At 44.6% G+C, this 18,036-nt stretch overlaps 1 protein-coding gene across 4 annotated transcripts in view; it reads left to right on the forward strand.

The window, feature by feature from the left end:
- The window catches only part of Sacs (sacsin molecular chaperone), a 72,970-nt gene that overhangs the window by 26,969 nt on the left and 27,965 nt on the right, over nt 1–18,036 (forward strand). For 2 of the 4 annotated variants that reach the window (NM_001427721.1, XM_087585703.1), the window contains 5 exon segments: nt 1,653–1,831; nt 1,909–2,059; nt 9,219–9,303; nt 10,858–10,943; nt 13,854–13,965. In NM_001427721.1, the coding sequence (NP_001414650.1) occupies nt 1,821–1,831; nt 1,909–2,059; nt 9,219–9,303; nt 10,858–10,943; nt 13,854–13,965 (445 nt within the window). In that variant the 5' untranslated portion in view covers nt 1,653–1,820. 4 annotated transcript variants of the gene reach the window in all.

Genomic DNA, 18,036 nt, shown 5'->3' on the forward strand with positions numbered 1-18,036 from the left:
AGGCAGAACAATCCCAATACTTCAGAACCGCCCCATGCTTTGTCTCAGCAAACAAAATGGAAAAGATATTTTAATATGCCGGTACACGTAGGAGAACCTCAGAATCATTTTTGAATACTGCAGTTCTGTGGTATTACAGTCATGATATTGGGTAACCACCAGCATGTTCATGTCCAGAATTCTATCTGGTAAAATTGCAACCCCGTGTCTATTCAAACAGTTGCTTAGGATACGTTGTCTCACTCCTTGGGTGTCCTTGTCATTCAGGAATGTAGCCAGTTGGGATACAGTAGCGTTTCCCGTGAGTAATGACATTGTGAGATGTGTCCCAAAGGCAGTCTGCTCTAGAGGTTCAAAGCTGTTTCTGATCAGCCTCCTTGTAGGCTGACTCTGCCTCTCTGTGGCATGCCTGATGGCTGAGGTCATCCCTCCCTTTCAGGGTTTCCACTCTTTGCCTGGGTTCTATTGTGACGACATCCTGCTTGGTGCTCAGAGAAAGACCTTATGGGAAGGCAGAGGAATAGGGGTGCATCCTGAACTCTAAAGACTTTTAACCTGGAGATTCGTCATGGTACATGTGGTACATGTCACATCACAGGTGCTAAGCATGGAGTTTGGGAGGAGCTTGGGATGGGGAGAATCTGACTTCATAGACAAAATTCCATGTTTTTTCCTATTTGTTGATATCCTGATGCATTCACTTGTACAGGCTTATCTGATTTAAAAATCAAGTATTTGTCTACCGGGGTTTCTAGGCAGGATCTTTTTACTGAGTTTCTGTATTTTCCTCTAATTGATGAAACTGATCCCTTCCAACTGCGAAAGTAAAGATTGACTAAGATTATGGTCTCCTAAAGAGCTCTCAGGATAGTTTTTACTCCTAATGATGAATTCTGACTATATGGAAGGGAGACAAGAGAAGTGGTAATTAATATCGTTTTTAGGGTTAACTCTAAAATGGCGTTTTTATTCCAGGAGAATATGTCAAGTAACAGGCATTTACTATTAACACTGTGTGGCTTTTGCGTTGCTGTAATAGATGAGTTTGTTTTGCTATTTTCATCAGTATCTGAGGGAAGTTAAGTGGAAGAAGGTATCTGGGTGAGGCGTAGCTTTTGGGGTAGTGCAGCTCCTCAGTATAGTTAGGTAAGGTAGATCAAGCTGCTCTTTGCACTCCTGTGTGGAGAGTTCGGGAGAGGTGTGGCCTAGAGGGAGCCGTTGGTGCTGCTCCTGAGTGAATAGCCTGGGAGAGAAGGAGAGGCAAAAGCCAGACCCAAGCAAGGATCCTAGCAATAGACAGCCTCTCCTGGGAGGGGCGTGGCTTGGCGCCGGCGCAGGGCGGTCCTTAGCCTCCCGGGAACGGGGCGGGGTCGAGGCAGGGCTTGAGTCTCCTTAGAACAGCCGCAGTCTGCGAGGTGTGTCAGAGGAAGGCGTGGCCTGAGGAGGGGGCGGGACCGTCCTTTGGCATCCAGGAGAGAGGCGGAGCCGAGGCGGGGCCTGAGGCTCCTCCAAGAACAGTAGCAGCTTTTAGGGCGCGTCTAGGAAGGCGTGGCTACGCGGAAGGGCTGCTCCCCAGATAACGGTCCCGGGGCTGCGCATGCCTGCGGGCGACGCCTGGATGGCCCTTTACAGCCCTGAGCGCGCGGCGCGCTAGAGCTCGCTCCTCCTCCCCAGCAGCGCCTTCCTCTGCCCTTCTGCGGGCTGCGGCAGAGCGCTGCGGCGGAACAGGCCTCTGCCATGAGGATCCCCGCCTCAGGGCCAGTGGCGGGCCTCTCGGAGCAGCGGGGCTGGGCGTGAGGAGGAGGCCTGGGAAGCCCGCCATGGGGGACAGGTGATGAGACCCCGGGAGGGAGGGCGGGCAGGCCGGCCGCGCGCGAACCCCGCTGACCGTCCCTTTGCCTGTCGCAGGTGGGTCCGCGTGACCGTGCTCCGCGGCTGCGTGGGCTGCAGGACCGTGGCGGTGCGGGCCCCCGCAACCGGGCGGGACCTCAAGGAGCGCATCTTCGCTGAGACCGGCTTCCCGGTGGCGGAGCAGCGACTGTGGCGCGGAGACAGGGAGGTAGGTCAGCGCCAGGCCTGCCCTCTTAGATGGGCGCAGTCGCCTGCTGGCGGCAGGAAATTCACCGGCTCCTGTCTGTCACGGAAGACTGATGCTCAGATGATTCAATAGAGCTTTGTGAATAGCTGGAGCTTGGGAATGGCAGGAGCGCCATTGTAGGTTGTTAGGGGGTTTTTGGTGTGTGTGTGTGTGTGTGTGTGTGTGTGTGTGTGTGTTTTGGGGGGGGGTGTGTGCATTTACAGTTTCCACATTTGTGAATCTTCACTGCCCAAAACCAAGACACGATTTTTGATGGGCGTTGTGAACCAAGGAATTTTTAAGTTTCACAGACATCACCATCCATAGAATGGAATCATCATTTATAGTTTTCAGTTTCTAAGTTTAACAAGAGTCGTGTTTTTAAAACAGCCTATTCTGGAGCCCTTCCCACTCCCTTTGTGGATCTGGGACTGAGACCTATGGCTTTGCATGTGCTGGGCAAATACTCTACACCAATTACTTTGAACCACAGAAATTTACAGCTGAAAAGAGTCTTCAGACATAACTTAATACCCAAATTGTTATTTTGAGGAGAAAACCTAAAACTTTTGAAGTGCTAATGAGTGACTTCGTTCACCAGTACTTAGGAAGGCGAGAACATTTCACATGCTCAGTTGTAGTCTTAAATGATGGGGCAAGTCCTTCCTTGAGAGGGAAGTTTAAGTTTTATTGGAAATGCTCTTGTTCTTTAACTCTAATATCTTTCCTTTCTTGGTGATAAAGGCCATCATTTCCAGGACTTAGAAAGTCAAATAAAATTACAGGAGTAACTTGAGTATTGTGGATGGCATTTCTAGTTGGGTTTCCATACTGCTCAATTCAGAGCCCTCCAGGGTGGTCTTGAATTCTTCTACACCTGGGTCAGTTTTCTGGTTTCCTGTTCATTAGACATAGATTTCTGATGAATGAGCTCTCAAGCCCCTCTACAGACAGGTTATTTCTTATCACTTTCCTCAGGGGTGTTTGCTGCTGTGCAGACATTGGCTTGCCCAAGGAGTTAAGGCAGAACTGCAGAGGAACACACTGCTAAGGCTTTGTCTGTGCCACCTTCATTCTTCCTGGCCGCCATGGGTCTGCTCTTCGGTGTCTATGCCCACACTACTCCTGGGTCCTTTGTCATTGTGCTCCCTAGATGCATATGCTAACATGACTCAGTTGTAGCTCTTGACACTGGATTAGTTTCTTGCAGGTGCCTTTGCAAGACTCAGATTTGGGGTGGTTGAAGTGGTCATATTGTTTGGGTTGGGTGGTTGTGAGGGTGAAAGAGACCCAGGTGCATCACTGATCTGGTTTGAGGTCATGAGGTTCTAGACTTAGGCTGTGAAGGTGAATCGGAAAGCAGGGGGTAGGGGAAGGGAGATGCTCAGTGCTGTGCCAGCCTGGCAACTGAACTTAAGCTGGGAACCCATGTGAAAGTGGAGGGAGAGAGCCATCTCTACAGGCTTGTTCTCTGACCTTCACACATGTGCCCTCCTCATACACACATAACACACCATTCACACATATATGCATACCACACACAACCACACACACCATATAAAACACATACCAGACACCCACACAACATACATACATACATACATACATACATACATACACTACACACACTACACACACTACACACACATACCACACACATACCACACACATATTCACATACCACACACAACCACACACACCATATATATACACATACTAGACACACACACAACACACATACAAAAATACATATACCACACATGCTACACACATGCTACACACATACATATACACATATACCATGCACATACATACATATATACATACATCCCACAGACACTACACACAAACCATACATACACACATCACACACATATACCTTATGCACACCACACACACATACATATATACACACACATACTACACACACCATATATACATGGATACATACACACATACCACACACTACACACATACCACGCATATACACATATATACATACATACACATACACACACCATACACAATACAACACACACATACATGCACACACAACACACACACATACATGCACACACAACACACACACATACACACACCATACACAATACAACACACACATACATGCACACACAACACATACACATACATGCACACACATACCACACACATACACACACACCATACACATACATATACCGCACACACATACCACACATATACACACACACCATACACATGCATACACACCACACCACACACACACCACACACTACAAATAAGCAAATGAAGGACACATTGTAAAGGACAGACATGGGTGGTTGGTACCACATAGATCTAAAGGAAGGAGAGTGGGAGTAAACGAAGGCAGAAGGCTGTGTGGAGCATGTTTGCAAGCCTGGAGTCAGAGCAGGAGAGCAAGGGTCCCTTAGCAGATGACAAAGGCAGTTCATTCTGGAAGAAGTGTGGAGCTAGGAAAATGCACAGAATGGAGAAGTGGGTGACCCAGACCCTGCTTGCCACCACCATGTATGGATAAGAAAAGTCAGTTCATGTGTCAGAATCTGCCTTCCCATTTGAGAGTCTAGTCAGTCATGGTCTGTGACTCTGAGGACTGAAAGGCAGCTCACAGCTGCAGATGGAATCGGAAAGAGAGGTCAGAACTGGAGAGAGGACTCAGCGTCCTGGGCTTAGCATTTCTCCCTTTCTGTATTTGGGGAGTGTGTGGGAAGAGGATTATAGAGCTCCGTGCCCTGTTCTATGACCTCTACACCCTGCTGAGCTCCAGACACTGTTCTGTGGCCTCTCCATCTACCACCTCATTTAAGCTCTGAAGAAACCTTGCATGCTGCCATTCTCTTCACCGGTGGGCTTTACCTTTCAGTTCCATGTTGCTTAGAATCTTTTAGATTGACATTATTAAATTCTGAATATTTCAGTGTGAGCAGCAGATGATAACAGATAGCAGACGAAGATTTAGCTTTTCTCTTTTAATTCATCACAAGTGTGTCACGTCCCTTCCCCGACCCCCAGCTTTCAACTCTTGAACACCCTCCCCCCCTGTGTCTTTGACATTTAGAAAAAGGAAGAGGCCTTGGGTGATCTGCAGAAGTTATATTATCACGCTATTTAATAATTTGAATAGAGTCACTACTTGTTAGTAATTGAAGATGCCCATCTGAGGTTCATAATGGAGAATGAGGATGGCAAGATCAAGCTTCTGATGATTTTATACTCACTTAAAAACACTGATTCAGGCACTTTGAATAGAAGCTACATGGCATCTGGGGAGAATAGGGACATTTTCTTTGCTCAGTTTTAGTATCCAGAAGGGAAGGGAAGGCCTATACAGACCCCACATCTTGGCACACTCCATAGAGTTAGCATGGCTGAGGATGTCTCCATAGCCAGCCTGCTTATCTCTTCCCTGTGACAGCAACAGAGACTATAGTCTACCAGATTGTTGATTGTCAGACCTACAGTTATATCTGGTTAAACAGATGCACTTATATTAGGTATCTAGTTCCTTGTAGTTGATTCTCTTTAAAACCTGGAAACTTCACAGTTTCCTTCCTTTGCACTTTGTGCCATTTTTTTTCTCCCAGTGCACCTTAGTGATCCCAAATTGGACTAATGAGTGCTGGACTATGTATTACTTCCTTTTGTAATTAATTAGATGGTTAATTGACCAGTGGAATGATCACCCATGAAGACATAATGGGTATCTTTATGCTTGCATTTCATATGCATGTGTAACCTAAATATATAACCCAAACAATATTCCATTCACTTTTGCTGGTTGTGCCTGTTAGAAGAAGCTTATCATTCTTTTTTTTTATTTTTTAATTTATTTTTATTATTATTAACTTGAGTATTTCTTATATACATTTCGAGTGTTATTCCCTTTCCCAGTTTCCGGGCAAACATCCCCCTCCCCCCTCCCCTTTCTTATCGGTGTTCCCCTCCCCACCCTCCCCCCATTGTCCCCCTCCCCCCAACAGTCTAGTTCACTGGGAGTTCAGTCTTAGCAGGACCCAGGGCTTCCCCTTCCACTGGTGCTCTTACTAGGATATTCATTGCTACCTATGAGGTCAGAGTCCAGGGTCAGTCCATGTATAGTCTTTAGGTAGTGGCTTAGTCCCTGGAAGCTCTGGTTGCTTGGCATTGTTGTACATATGGGGTCTCGAGCCCCTTCAAGCTCTTCCAGTTCTTTCTCTGATTCCTTCAACGGGGGTCCTATTCTCAGTTCAGTGGTTTGCTGCTGGTATTTGCCTCTGTATTTGCTGTATTCTGGCTGTGTCTCTCAGGAGCGATCTACATCCGGCTCCTGTCGGTCTGCTCTTTGCTTCATCCATCTTGTCTAATTGGATGGCTGTATATGCATGGGCCACATGTGGGGCAGACTCTGAATGGGTGTTCCTTCAGTCTCTGTTTTAATCTTTGCCTCTCTCTTCCCTGCCAAGGGTATTCTTGTTCCCCTTTTAAAGAAGGAGTGAACCATTCACATTTTGATCATCTGTCTTGAGTTTCATTTGTTCTAGGCATTTAGGGTAATTCAAGCATTTGGGCTAATAGCCACTTATCAGTGAGTGCATACCATGTATGTCTTTCTGTGTTTGGGTTAGCTCACTCAGGATGATATTTTCCAGTTCCAGCCATTTGCCTACGAATTTCATAAAGTCGTTGTTTTTGATAGCTGAGTAATATTCCATTGTGTAGATGTACCACATTTTCTGTATCCATTCCTCTGTTGAAGGGCATCTGGGTTCTTTCCAGCTTCTGGCTATTATAAATAAGGCTGCAATGAACATAGTGGAGCACGTGTCTTTTTTATATGTTGGGGCATCTTTTGGGTATATGCCCAAGAGAGGTATAGCTGGATCCTCAGGCAGTTCAATGTCCAATTTTCTGAGGATCCTCCAGACTGATTTCCAGAATGGTTGTACCAGTTTGCAATCCCACCAACAATGGAGGAGTGTTCCTCTTTCTCCACATCCTCGCCAGCATCTGTTGTCCCCTGAGTTTTTGATCTTAGCCATTCTCACTGGTGTGAGGTGAAATCTCAGGGTTGTTTTGATTTGCATTTCCCTTATGACTAAAGATGTTGAACATTTCTTTAGGTGTTTCTCCGCCATTTGGCATTCCTCAGCTGTGAATTCTTTGTTTAGCTCTGAGCCCCATTTTTTAATAGGGTTATTTGTTTCCCTGTGGTCTAACTTCTTGAGTTCTTTGTATATTTTGGATATAAGGCCTCTATCTGTTGTAGGATTGGTAAAGATCTTTTCCCAATCTGTTGGTTGCCGTTTTGTCCTAACCACAGTGTCCTTTGCCTTACAGAGAAGCTTATCATTCTTTAGGGAATAAGCTGGGCAGCTTTTTTTCACTCAGTATTTCAATATTAGTATCCATGTAAAGTGTACATATCTCGGCTGTTTGGTATTCATTGTTGTGTGATTGTTTGCCATGCAAATATATGACAGCATTTGGGCTATTTCTCAGTTGGTTTTGTTCTGTTGTTGTTGTTTTCTCTCATTAGTGGCAGTCAGTATTCTCATCTATGCCTCTTTGAGTGCCAGTGTAAGACACGCACAGGTTTTCACAGGACAGTCCCCAGGGTCAGCAGGTGTATGATGTGACCATGCTTTACAACCGAGGACGTACAGGAAGTAAGGAGATCAAATGGGAAATGGTTATTAAAGCCCAGGAGATGTGGATCAGCTGCTCCTGGGAGTGGGGACCTGCAGCTTGGACTGGAGAGACTGGAGCGTGTGTGCGTGGGCCTGGAAGGAGCTGTAGAGAGATGTCCCCTGAAGTGACTATTGGTGCTGACACTGTTGGTCGCAGTGTGAAATAAAGATAGGGTGCTAGAGGTTTCAAAAGCGGTGAGCTCGCAATTTTCCAGGTCGAGTTTTTAAAGTACCTGCCTTTATTAGGAACAGGAAGGCAAGCACTGGGGCATTTTTCAGGGAAGTTACAGCTCACTGCCATCCTTTCAGGGGCATTTGTGGTAATGCTGTCCAAAGGGAATGTCTAGGAACACAATTCTGTGGAGTTCCCTGAAAATAATGGGAAATGCACTGCTATTTTAGGGAAATGCCATGTAGATTAACCCAAGAAAGTCTCCATGCATATTAATATGCCAGAGTTCTGTCCTCTGATCTGTTGCTGTCGTTGCCTGGAGCATTGCAGATACACCAAATGCACCTCCATATCACTGGCCAAAAAGGTGTTTGTGTTGATGATCTTACACATATTTGAAACTGAATTTGAGATGACTGGGGCTGGGGGTGTAGATCAGTGGTAGAATACTTGCCTAGCCTGTCAAAGAGAAGGCGGGAACAAAGGAAGGGGGTGGACTGTACGGTAGAAGAAAAATAGATTTGTTTTTATTTGTAATTACTTGAAGGAAAATCCTAACTTAAACTTAGATAATTTAATTATTCCCTGAACTAAAATTCTGTTCTGCCCTCTGGAACATTCCTATCAGAACAGCTGATTTCTTGGTAAGGATAGTAAGTGTTACTTGAATGAAAAACATTTGAGGAAGTTTTGAAGTGACAGTATTGATGTTATTGAGAGACCAAATTTTTTTGGGTTCAGACTCCATCTTTGAAGACCTGACCTAAGTTTAAACTCAAGTAAACTAGTAGGCTGGTACCTAGCTCCAGTTTCCAGGTTACCCCCCAATAAAACCTGAGCCTAGCTCAAGTTTCCAGGCTACCTCCCAACAAGAGGTTATTCCCCAACAAATCTGCACCCTCAGGTTACAGGCCTGCCCCTTCCTAACAACCACCAATCAGGAGGAAAGCAGAAATGAAGTTTACGGTATGGCTCCCTGTACCAGCCCATCATGTTAAAGGTCACAGTAGCCCCGGCACCAATTAGATGCTTGCCAAGCTAGAGACACTCACCCCTCACTTTTCATTTTCTATAAAACCTTGTCCCATGAGTGTTGGGGCTTTTCTCCACCGGAACCATCCTGTGGGTCAGCAGTGAGCAGTAAGCCCATGCTCGAGTGGGTGAATGAAGACCCTGGTGGGGTTGCGTCGGATCAGCTCCTGATTGGTTTTTCGGGGCTCATGAACACTTCCTTGGAACTACATTACGTTGCTTCTTACGCATTTTCTGTTCCCTTTTTCAGATACCTGATTGGATCAAGATTGGAGATCTGACTTCTAAAACCTGTCTTTTTGTAAACCTTCAATCAAAAGGCTTAAAAGGGGGAGGTATAATATTGACTTAATCTGAAGTATATGCCACAATTTAGTCCATTAAAGATTTTAGGGAGGATAGTGGCTGCCTAGAACTGGGAAGAGGGTGAAATGAAGAGGTGTTGGTCCAAAAGAATAAAATTTCAGGTTTGCAAAACAGATGAGAAGTGAAGATCTGCTGCACAGTGAAGGGCCCAGCTATGGCGGGTGGTAGTATGTACCCGACAGCTTGCTAGGGACAGCCGAGCGTAGTGGCGCACGCTTGTAATCTCAGTATACAGGAGGCAGACTCAGGCTAGGCTACCTAGCAAGATGCTGTTTCAAAAATAATCAAGCAAACAAATAAAGTAATAACATTGTTAAGAAGGAATATCTTAAATGCTTTTCCACAAAAGGAATAAAGTCAAAACAAAATGGAGTTGAGAGAAACGTTTGATAAGGTGTGGTGATGATGATAGTGACGTTTCGATAGTTTCATGGGTCTATACTGACCTCCAACTTCATGCATTAAGTATTTGTAACGTTTTGTACACACCTCAGTAAAGTAGCCTGAACTAAAGGTTTTATTTTAAACACGAAATGAGAGCATATTATGGAATGCAAGGAGGGGCTGCCCAAGCCAGACGAAACAGGTGAATGTAGGCAGTTCTATGATAAGCGAGAGAAATCTGTTGATGTAGTCTTGCTTAGTCTTGGTCTTGGTGATGATTGTGTCAAAATTATATAAATCTGTTGGATATGGTTGAGGATCCCTTATGTAGAAATCTAAAGTAGGCCAAAGGCACTTGGCATGATGCCAACAACAAAAAGTTCCATATTTGACCTCATGGCAGTTTATAGTAAAAATTTTATATAGCTCACCCTCAGGCTATGGACCTTAGGTGTATATTAGATATACATGGATGTCTTATTTGGCCTTGGATCAAAGTATCCTTAAGATACTTTATTAACTAGTGCAAATATTCTGACGTCTGAAGAACAGGATACTCTGGTTCCAGCCTGTGGTGATGGTTACTTTGTGTAAGCACGTTATTACTTTTTATTTATATACAGATTTTAAATTTTTGTTGTTCTTATGAAAGTTTTTCTCCATCCTCCTCTTCACATCTTCCTGCTGAAGACAGCTGGGGTAGAACAGTGCAGGCAGGACTTGGTGATTAACCTAGTCAGTCATTGGGCTTCAGCACCATCGGTCACATCCGAGAGTAATAAGAACATGACAATAGGTGACATGATTTCTGGCTTGTTTTTCACCACAGGGTAATAAACAGCAGCAGTAATTTAATTGCCTTACACAATAGTAGCATCTTTGTCCTTCTGCCATGCTGCTTGCTGTCGAATTATCCTTTCGTGAAAGTATGCCTTAGAAAGATCCTTAACACCCGATGGGCCACTTAGTTACATGTCTTGAGATCTGGTAACACGGAGTTGACTTTGCTGCCCCTTGAGTTGGTCTTAGGATTCTGTTGTGCCATACATGAAACCATGCAACGGAGCCAGATAACCCCCAGGAGGAAAGTCATGAAATCCTGTTTTTCTAAATCTTTTAAAATATATTCTGCATTTTAGGTCGATTTGGTCAAACAACACCACCACTTGTTGATTTTCTCAAGGATATTTTAAGAAGATATCCAGAAGGAGGACAGATCCTTAAGGTAGGAGATCTGGCAGAGTCCCGTGTGGTTTACCTTCAGAGGGAAACACTTAGTGTTTGCATTTGATTGTATCACCTTGCCTCCACGGCCACAGTGCACAGCTGAGTGGAGTAGATTGGAGAATACAGTTGGCACGAAGGGAGGAGGACTTGTGGGTGCAGGACTACACTAAGCTGCTGCAGGTGACCCTCTTTAAACAGTTTCCTAGTCTAGGAGTGCTTCTGCAGAGCACTGAGCCCTGGTGTCACACACCAGCCATCAGTCAAATAACCAACCAAGAGTTCAGCAGCCTGATGCCAGTCCACGTAGAGGTCAGGATGTAAGGCTTGTTTGGCCTCTGGATTTAGAGGCTTGTTTGGTGAGGGAGTTTACTTTAATTAGGTAATTTCTTATTTGTTTATATACATATGATCACAGTATTTTTTTTCTCCAGAATGGAGTGGAATTCTCTTCGTAGTCCAGGTTGGCCTCAAGTTCACAATGCCTCTGCTTCAGTCTCAGTGGTGGGATATGGACATGGCTTAGAATATATTCTTCAAGTGTGAATATGCTCATGAAGAGGAAAGAAGTAGACATCTACAGAAAAGGCAATGGAAGAAGATTTTTGCAGAAATTAGGTTTGGTGTTAGTAAGAGCCCTTCCTAGTGAACTGGGGCAGTAGGTCAGTTACTGTGTATGCGCCCTCCTTGTTATTCCCATCCTCAGTGTTTCAGCCCTTGCTTCTCTCCCAGCTTAGCAATGTTTTAAGGTCTAGTAGCTCATGTCATGCTGAGATAGGCACAAAGGTTGTGCTGTCAGGGCCTGTCTTAAGGCACACTGGAGTAGCTTCTTCAGTGCAGCTCTCAGAGTCGGAGCCAGGGACTTTCAGGGCAGTTTTCATAGACGGCTAGTTTGAAAGCTGTTTCTTTATATTGGTTGCTGGAGAAATGAAGGGTATGATTATGGAATTGTCATGGGGCTGGGGAGGACTGAATGATCCACACGGATTCAGAGTGACAATTCAGTTGTTGATTACAGGAGTTGGGTCAGAAGAGTAGGATCCTTACATCCAGGAAGAATGTGCCAGGTTGCCTGGGGTTGGCCTCCTTTGCTCTTCTTGTGATGTTTTTATTGTAGCCTGTTCAATGGCATCTCCATTCCTTGGGTATTTTAGTGCTGGGCTCAGTGTTGCCTGTAGGTCAACCTCCACCTTCTATGGTGTTTGATAAAGTGGGTCCAGATTTTTAGGGACCTGCTGCCTCCTGGAATCCATAACAGTGATCCCCTAAGGGTTACCACCTTGGAGGAGCTCATTAATCCTTACTTGTTGTACAGCCTGGGATTGGCATTTGGGGCCTGGAACTTAGTGTATTATCTTCAGTTTTCAAATTTTCCTAATCCCTGCTTCCTATAATACACATAAGTCCTGAGGACAGACTCTATGAGCTGCTTTCATTTTTGTAAGCTAACGTAGTATTCTACCCATCATTTAGTTCTTACTGTCCACCCGTCATATTAACATCTTGCTCAGTTTTAAAGACTTTCTTGGACTGAACAGAAAACAAAGGGATCTAAGCCATTAAAACACCTATGAGAAATGGCAGCTGTGTAACTAGGAACCATAGCTGCTAATGGACGTGTGGGTACTTAGGAAGGTTCGGGTGTTTATATTCAGGGTTAGATGTATGGCTGCTGGCCCAAATCTCCAGCTCTCAGTTTTTTGATTCTGAGGCTCAAACCCAGGACCTTTCATATGCCAGACAAGCATGTACCCTCGAGCTATACTGAAGTACCCACAAGGCCACTGGATGTGCTTGGTGAACCTGGTCAGCCCAATCCCAGCCTGGCTGTTTAAGTCTCTTCTTCCTGAGTTCTCTGACATTCGTTCTCTTGTAGAGACTGTGCTATTGCTTCAGTACTGGCTGACGTGCCCCTTAATTTAGTAATTCCAAGGTTTCGGGGAAATAAAAAAGACTTTCCCTAATGTCTGGTGTCGATGAATTATCATGGGGTGAGTGTGTGTGTGTGTGTGTGTGTGTGTGTGTGTGTGTGTGTGTGTACTTTTCTAAACATCCACATATTCAGTTAAAGGGGTGGCCCTCAGTTTGCTTTATTCTAAGTAGGAGCCTGTTCAGGAATTTCTCATGTGATGATTTTCCCTCACAGAGCCTATAGACAGGGTGGCTCCAGAGAGCCATTCAAGCTTGATGAGTGTGGGCGCATCTCTAGGACTTGGATCTTATTTCAGCTGTAGCTTGCTTCTAGTTGACCAGCATGTGTTGTTAGGAAGTATTTGGGTGGTTAGGACTGAGAATTTTGTTGATGCCCTTGCCTTTCCTTTCTAGGTCACAGATGTCTAGGCACCCACCACTCACCCATATCCAACAAAAGATCAACCTACTCCCTTATGAATGGTTCTCGGTGCTAAGACACTTCCTGCCTCAGGCATGTCAGGCTGCCATGCCTATTAAGGGTGCATGTAGACTAATACTATTGAGTATCCTTGTTTCTAGGAGAAAAAAAGGAATATGGGATTCTTTTTTAAAGTTGGTAAACAATTGAGAGCTAGTGCTCTATTTTTGGAAGCCGTTTAAGCATAAGCTGTCTCAGAATAATCTGTACGAGCTTTGAGTTAGAGTTGTCTCCTTTGAACAGGCTTTGGGTGGGTTTGTCGCACTTCCAGGATTTGTAGTCAGAGGTTAGATGATAGCAGTTTCCAAGGTGAGGTTCAGGTGTGATGCTGGGAAAGTTCCCAGCTCCTGTGTGTGTAGGAACTCCTCCAGTAAGGAGCCTGACTAGAGCTTGACTTCACCCATGGAGACCGTGAGGTTTTTCCTCTTATACATACTTTCTTTTTAGATATTGTAGGTGAAACGAAGTTGGACAGTAGATTACTACATTAATGTAACTTTTGGTATATTTCATGGTTAGGAATTAATTCAGAATGCAGAAGATGCTGGGGCCACAGAGGTTAAATTTTTATATGATGAAACACAATATGGAACGGAGACTCTTTGGTCAAAAGATATGGCGCAATATCAGGGTAAGAATAAATTGAAGTAAATTTTATCTTTTATACTAATGGTGGTTTTTAATACTTTGTTTAATAAAAAGTGTAATTATCGTGTGTACTTCTTGACATGTTTACTTCAGTGTTGTTGTTTTCCTCTGCTTTTGCTGGGAAGACTTTTTTTGCCAGTCGGTAGTAACCTTAGAGAAAAAAATAAAAATTAAATGGCTAGCAATGTAATCACATAGCCTCCCATTCTTGTTGGTCAACCCGTACTTCATATTATGAATAAGACAAAGGACACTGCTTCTATATAAAGATCATCTCTTATGCATTTGGTAAGAAGTTGTAAAAAGCTCTGCTTTTATACATTATCTTCTACTTTTGGGCTGCCCTTCTGCTGGGAGAGAGAACATAGCCTCACAGGAAGAGGGGAGAAGGGAAAGAGGCGTTACCTGTCGGTGCTTGCCAGCTTGTTCAAACTCTGAAATGTGGAAAACGCGTATGTAACTTGGCTCCGCTCTGAAGTTGGGGGTGATTGTGCATGTGATGGACAGCAACTGTGAAAAAGAAGGCTTAGCTCCTTTTCTTAGATGTGGCTGAGAGAAGTTTAGGTAACAAAACCGTGTTTCGTGAAGGTAGTCGCCATTGCTATTGGATACTTAGTGCTTATTGCCATGGCTGCTGTCATTCTGACATTAGTTTTAGGACTTGGCAGTGGAACTTTGATCTGGAAGAAGAGATGTGTATGTTGTGGTAATATCACGAGGCTTGCACCCCGGTTCTGAGTCCTGCCACCTTGCTGACTCTAGTGCTGGCCTCCAGAGTCCAGTCATTCAGTGGTGAGAGGAGCTTGTAGTTTCTTGGCTCTAATTTTATTCTCTAATGTTGCCTCCTGCAATCATGTTCAGTTTGCATTCAGGGGACTGCAGGCCACCTCCTGGTCCTATACAGCCCTACCCATTGCACAGCCCCACAGGCAGTGACATACCAGGCAGTCCCTCTGATCTCCATGTCCCCCTGTGAAAAACTAGTGACAGAAAGGGCAATTTTTCTTCCTAGTTCTTCTTAGGAGAAATTGGGGGAGAAAATGCTGTGATGGGCTATCCTCATGCCCAGGTGATCTGTGTTCATTGTTCTGATGTGCTGTGCTGGTGAGAATATGGAGCTCCTAGAAGCATTTGTTCAGGTTTTTTGCTTCCTGCCTTCAAAGAAAATATTGAAACAGCTGCATATAGTGGTGCACACTTTTAGTCCCAACAGTCAGGCTGGTGGATTCTGTGAATTTAAAGCTGTATAATGAGTTCTGGGCCAGCCAGACCTTCACTTAGCATTTCGATATACTACCACCACAACCACCACCAAAAGATTGAAACAGTCATACACATTCCTCCCACGGCTGAGGGATCACCTCACACGGGGAGGTGGTGTTAGGGCCCCTGTAAGCCTCACAGCCAGCAGGGAAGTGAGAGATGAAGAGAGAAATTGGAGTCATCATCACTTTTACAAGCTCTGGGTAAGAACTTCCAGAGTCTGGCCTCAGGGTTTATTTTTCTTACACATTTAAGCACAGTAAAGGGACTGCCCCACCTGGGGATCCAGTCCCTATATGTATGTATAGCCCCCAAACCCAGACAATATTGCTGATGCCAAGAAGTGCATGCTGGCAGGAACCTGGTATAGCTGTCTCCTGAGAGGCTCTGCCAGAGCCTGACAAATACAGAGGTGGACGCTCATAGCCAACCATTGAACTGAGAATGGGGTCCCCATTGGAGGAGTTAGAGAAAGGACTGAAGGAGCTGAAGGGGTTTGCAACCCCCTAAGAACAACAGTACCAGCCAACCAGAGCTCCCAGGGACTAAACCACCATCCAGAGAGTACACATGGACACACCCATGGCTCCAGCTGCATATGTAGCAGAGGATGGCCTTGTTGGGCACCAATAGAAGGAGAAGCCCTTGGTCCTGCCAAGGCTGGACCCTGCCTCCCCTCCCCCCAGTGTAGGGGAATGCCAGGGCGAGGAGGAGTAGGTAAATGGGTAGAGGATACCCTCATAGAAGAAGGGAAAAGGGGGGATGGGATAGGGGGTTTATAGATAGAAAACCTGGAAAGGGGATAACATTCAAAATGTAAATAAATAAAAAAAAATCCAATTAAAAAAGCTTTGGGGGCTGGGGATTTAGCTCAGTGGTAGAGCGCTTACCTAGGAAGCGCAAGACCCTGGGTTCGGTCCCCAGCTCCGAAAAAAAGAACTAAAAAAAAAAAAAAAAGCTTTGGAAATAAAGAAGTTGTGACAAAGCTTTAGTCATAGCTATATAGAAACTTGCAAGCAAAGTAGCAAAGCACCTGTGACCTTTACAATGTGAGTGAGTTCTAGTGACTGATAAATAGTGCTCAGGGCAGGGGCCTAGGAGGAAGGGCTTGTAATGAGCACAGGGTAGATTCTTTTGGTGGAGAATGCAGAGTCCCTAGGGCCTCTTTCATAGGCCTGGGTTCTCTTTACTGAGAGACTAAGCTTAGGACCAGGGCCTAAACAATGCTCACGACACTGGGGGATTCCGGAAGGCTGGCCCCATAGAACAGCAAAAGGATTACTGGGTTGTTAGACAACACCCACTCCAACTTCCTGGGTGGCCAGGGATCAGTCACTTTTCTTCCTTTGAAGAAAATAGGTCTGAATGTTTAATAAGTCTGGTTCTTCCAATTTTTCGTAATCTGTGCCTTCTAGAAAAGTGAGAAGACTGCATGAGCCAGAGGCATAAAGTGTTTTCTGGACATTCATAAGTAAAGTGATGGCAGCCATGACTCCATGCACAAGCTCAAACCTGATTGTCCAGGACACAGGGGGGGGGGGAGTAGTCAGGAGTCCCGCCCCTAAGTGAGGGTCTGCGCTCTTAGCTTTCCTGTTGGCTCTAGGAGGGAAGATGACTGTTCCCTCCCCAGTGGTGCTCTGATATGTATAGTACTGGTGACTCTGCTGGGCTTCTCAGTTCCCTTCTAGAGATCCTAAAGTTGTATAGGTTTTTTTTTTCTAGATTCTGGCAAGAAATTCACTCCCGGGCCTGTTCTGTGATTTTCCTTTTGTGTCTGATGTTTTTAGTATAGAGAGAGTGAGTGGGCAGAACCATATAGTATTTGACAGATGCCATTTTGTATTAGCTGTATTTAGCTATTGGATATTAAGGAGTCATTTATTAGTATTTTGCACATTATGTAAAATTATATATGATATAACAAAGATTAATATTGTAGTGAAGACTTCTGTGTCATAATAGAAATAGCTGACAATTTAGGGGATCTTCTCTATGGTGTGTGCTGTGGTGAGCCTTTATTTATGCCACAGTGGATTCCTAACACTTGTGTGTGGGGAGGCAGAGCTCCACTGTTGGTCTAGATGAAGAAACTGAGCCTGCGGCTGTCATTGGTAACAGTGAGTGAATCTGGTGACGCCGGACCCCCTAGACCCCTGAGTACTTTTTCACTGCTGTGTGCTTGTCTTTTTCAAAATAGTTGTTGCAGCCTTGATCAATTTCATGTCCTGACTTTGTTTTAAAGACAGCAGTTGCACTAATTAAAACAACCACAACAGGGGTTGGGGATTTAGCTCAGCGGTAGAGCGCTTGCCTAGCAAGCGCAAGGCCCCAGGTTTGGTCCCTACCTCCGGGAAAAACAACAACAACAACAACAAAAACACAACAAACACCAGACCAGGCCAACATTCTGTGTTTAAAGAAGCTTGCGGAGAGATGTCCTTTGGGTATTGTGTGTTCTCGTAGTTCATTAGCTTGGAGGTTGCACAGGTCTAAGGATATACATATCTACTCTGTGCTTTATTGTGTCTGTGTTCTTCTTAAGCAACTTTCAAAGGAAAACATTGATCACATTTAAAGTTGACATAGTTGCTTATACTTAGATAATGTTAGGATTTCTGAAAACAGGTCTCAAAAGAGAGTATTTGCTCAGAATTATACATACAATATATTGTTAAAGAAACCACTTTGGAGGTAGCATTATAATTTAAAATAATCTATTTAAATATTTACCAAATGCATGACTATTTAAATTACACCATCAATGTCTTTTATAGAAATCAAGTAAAGCAAA

The sequence above is a fragment of the Rattus norvegicus genome, chromosome 15 (genome assembly GCF_021556685.1).
Source record: "Rattus norvegicus strain SHRSP/BbbUtx chromosome 15, alternate assembly SHRSP_T2T, whole genome shotgun sequence".
NCBI lineage: Eukaryota > Metazoa > Chordata > Mammalia > Rodentia > Muridae > Rattus > Rattus norvegicus.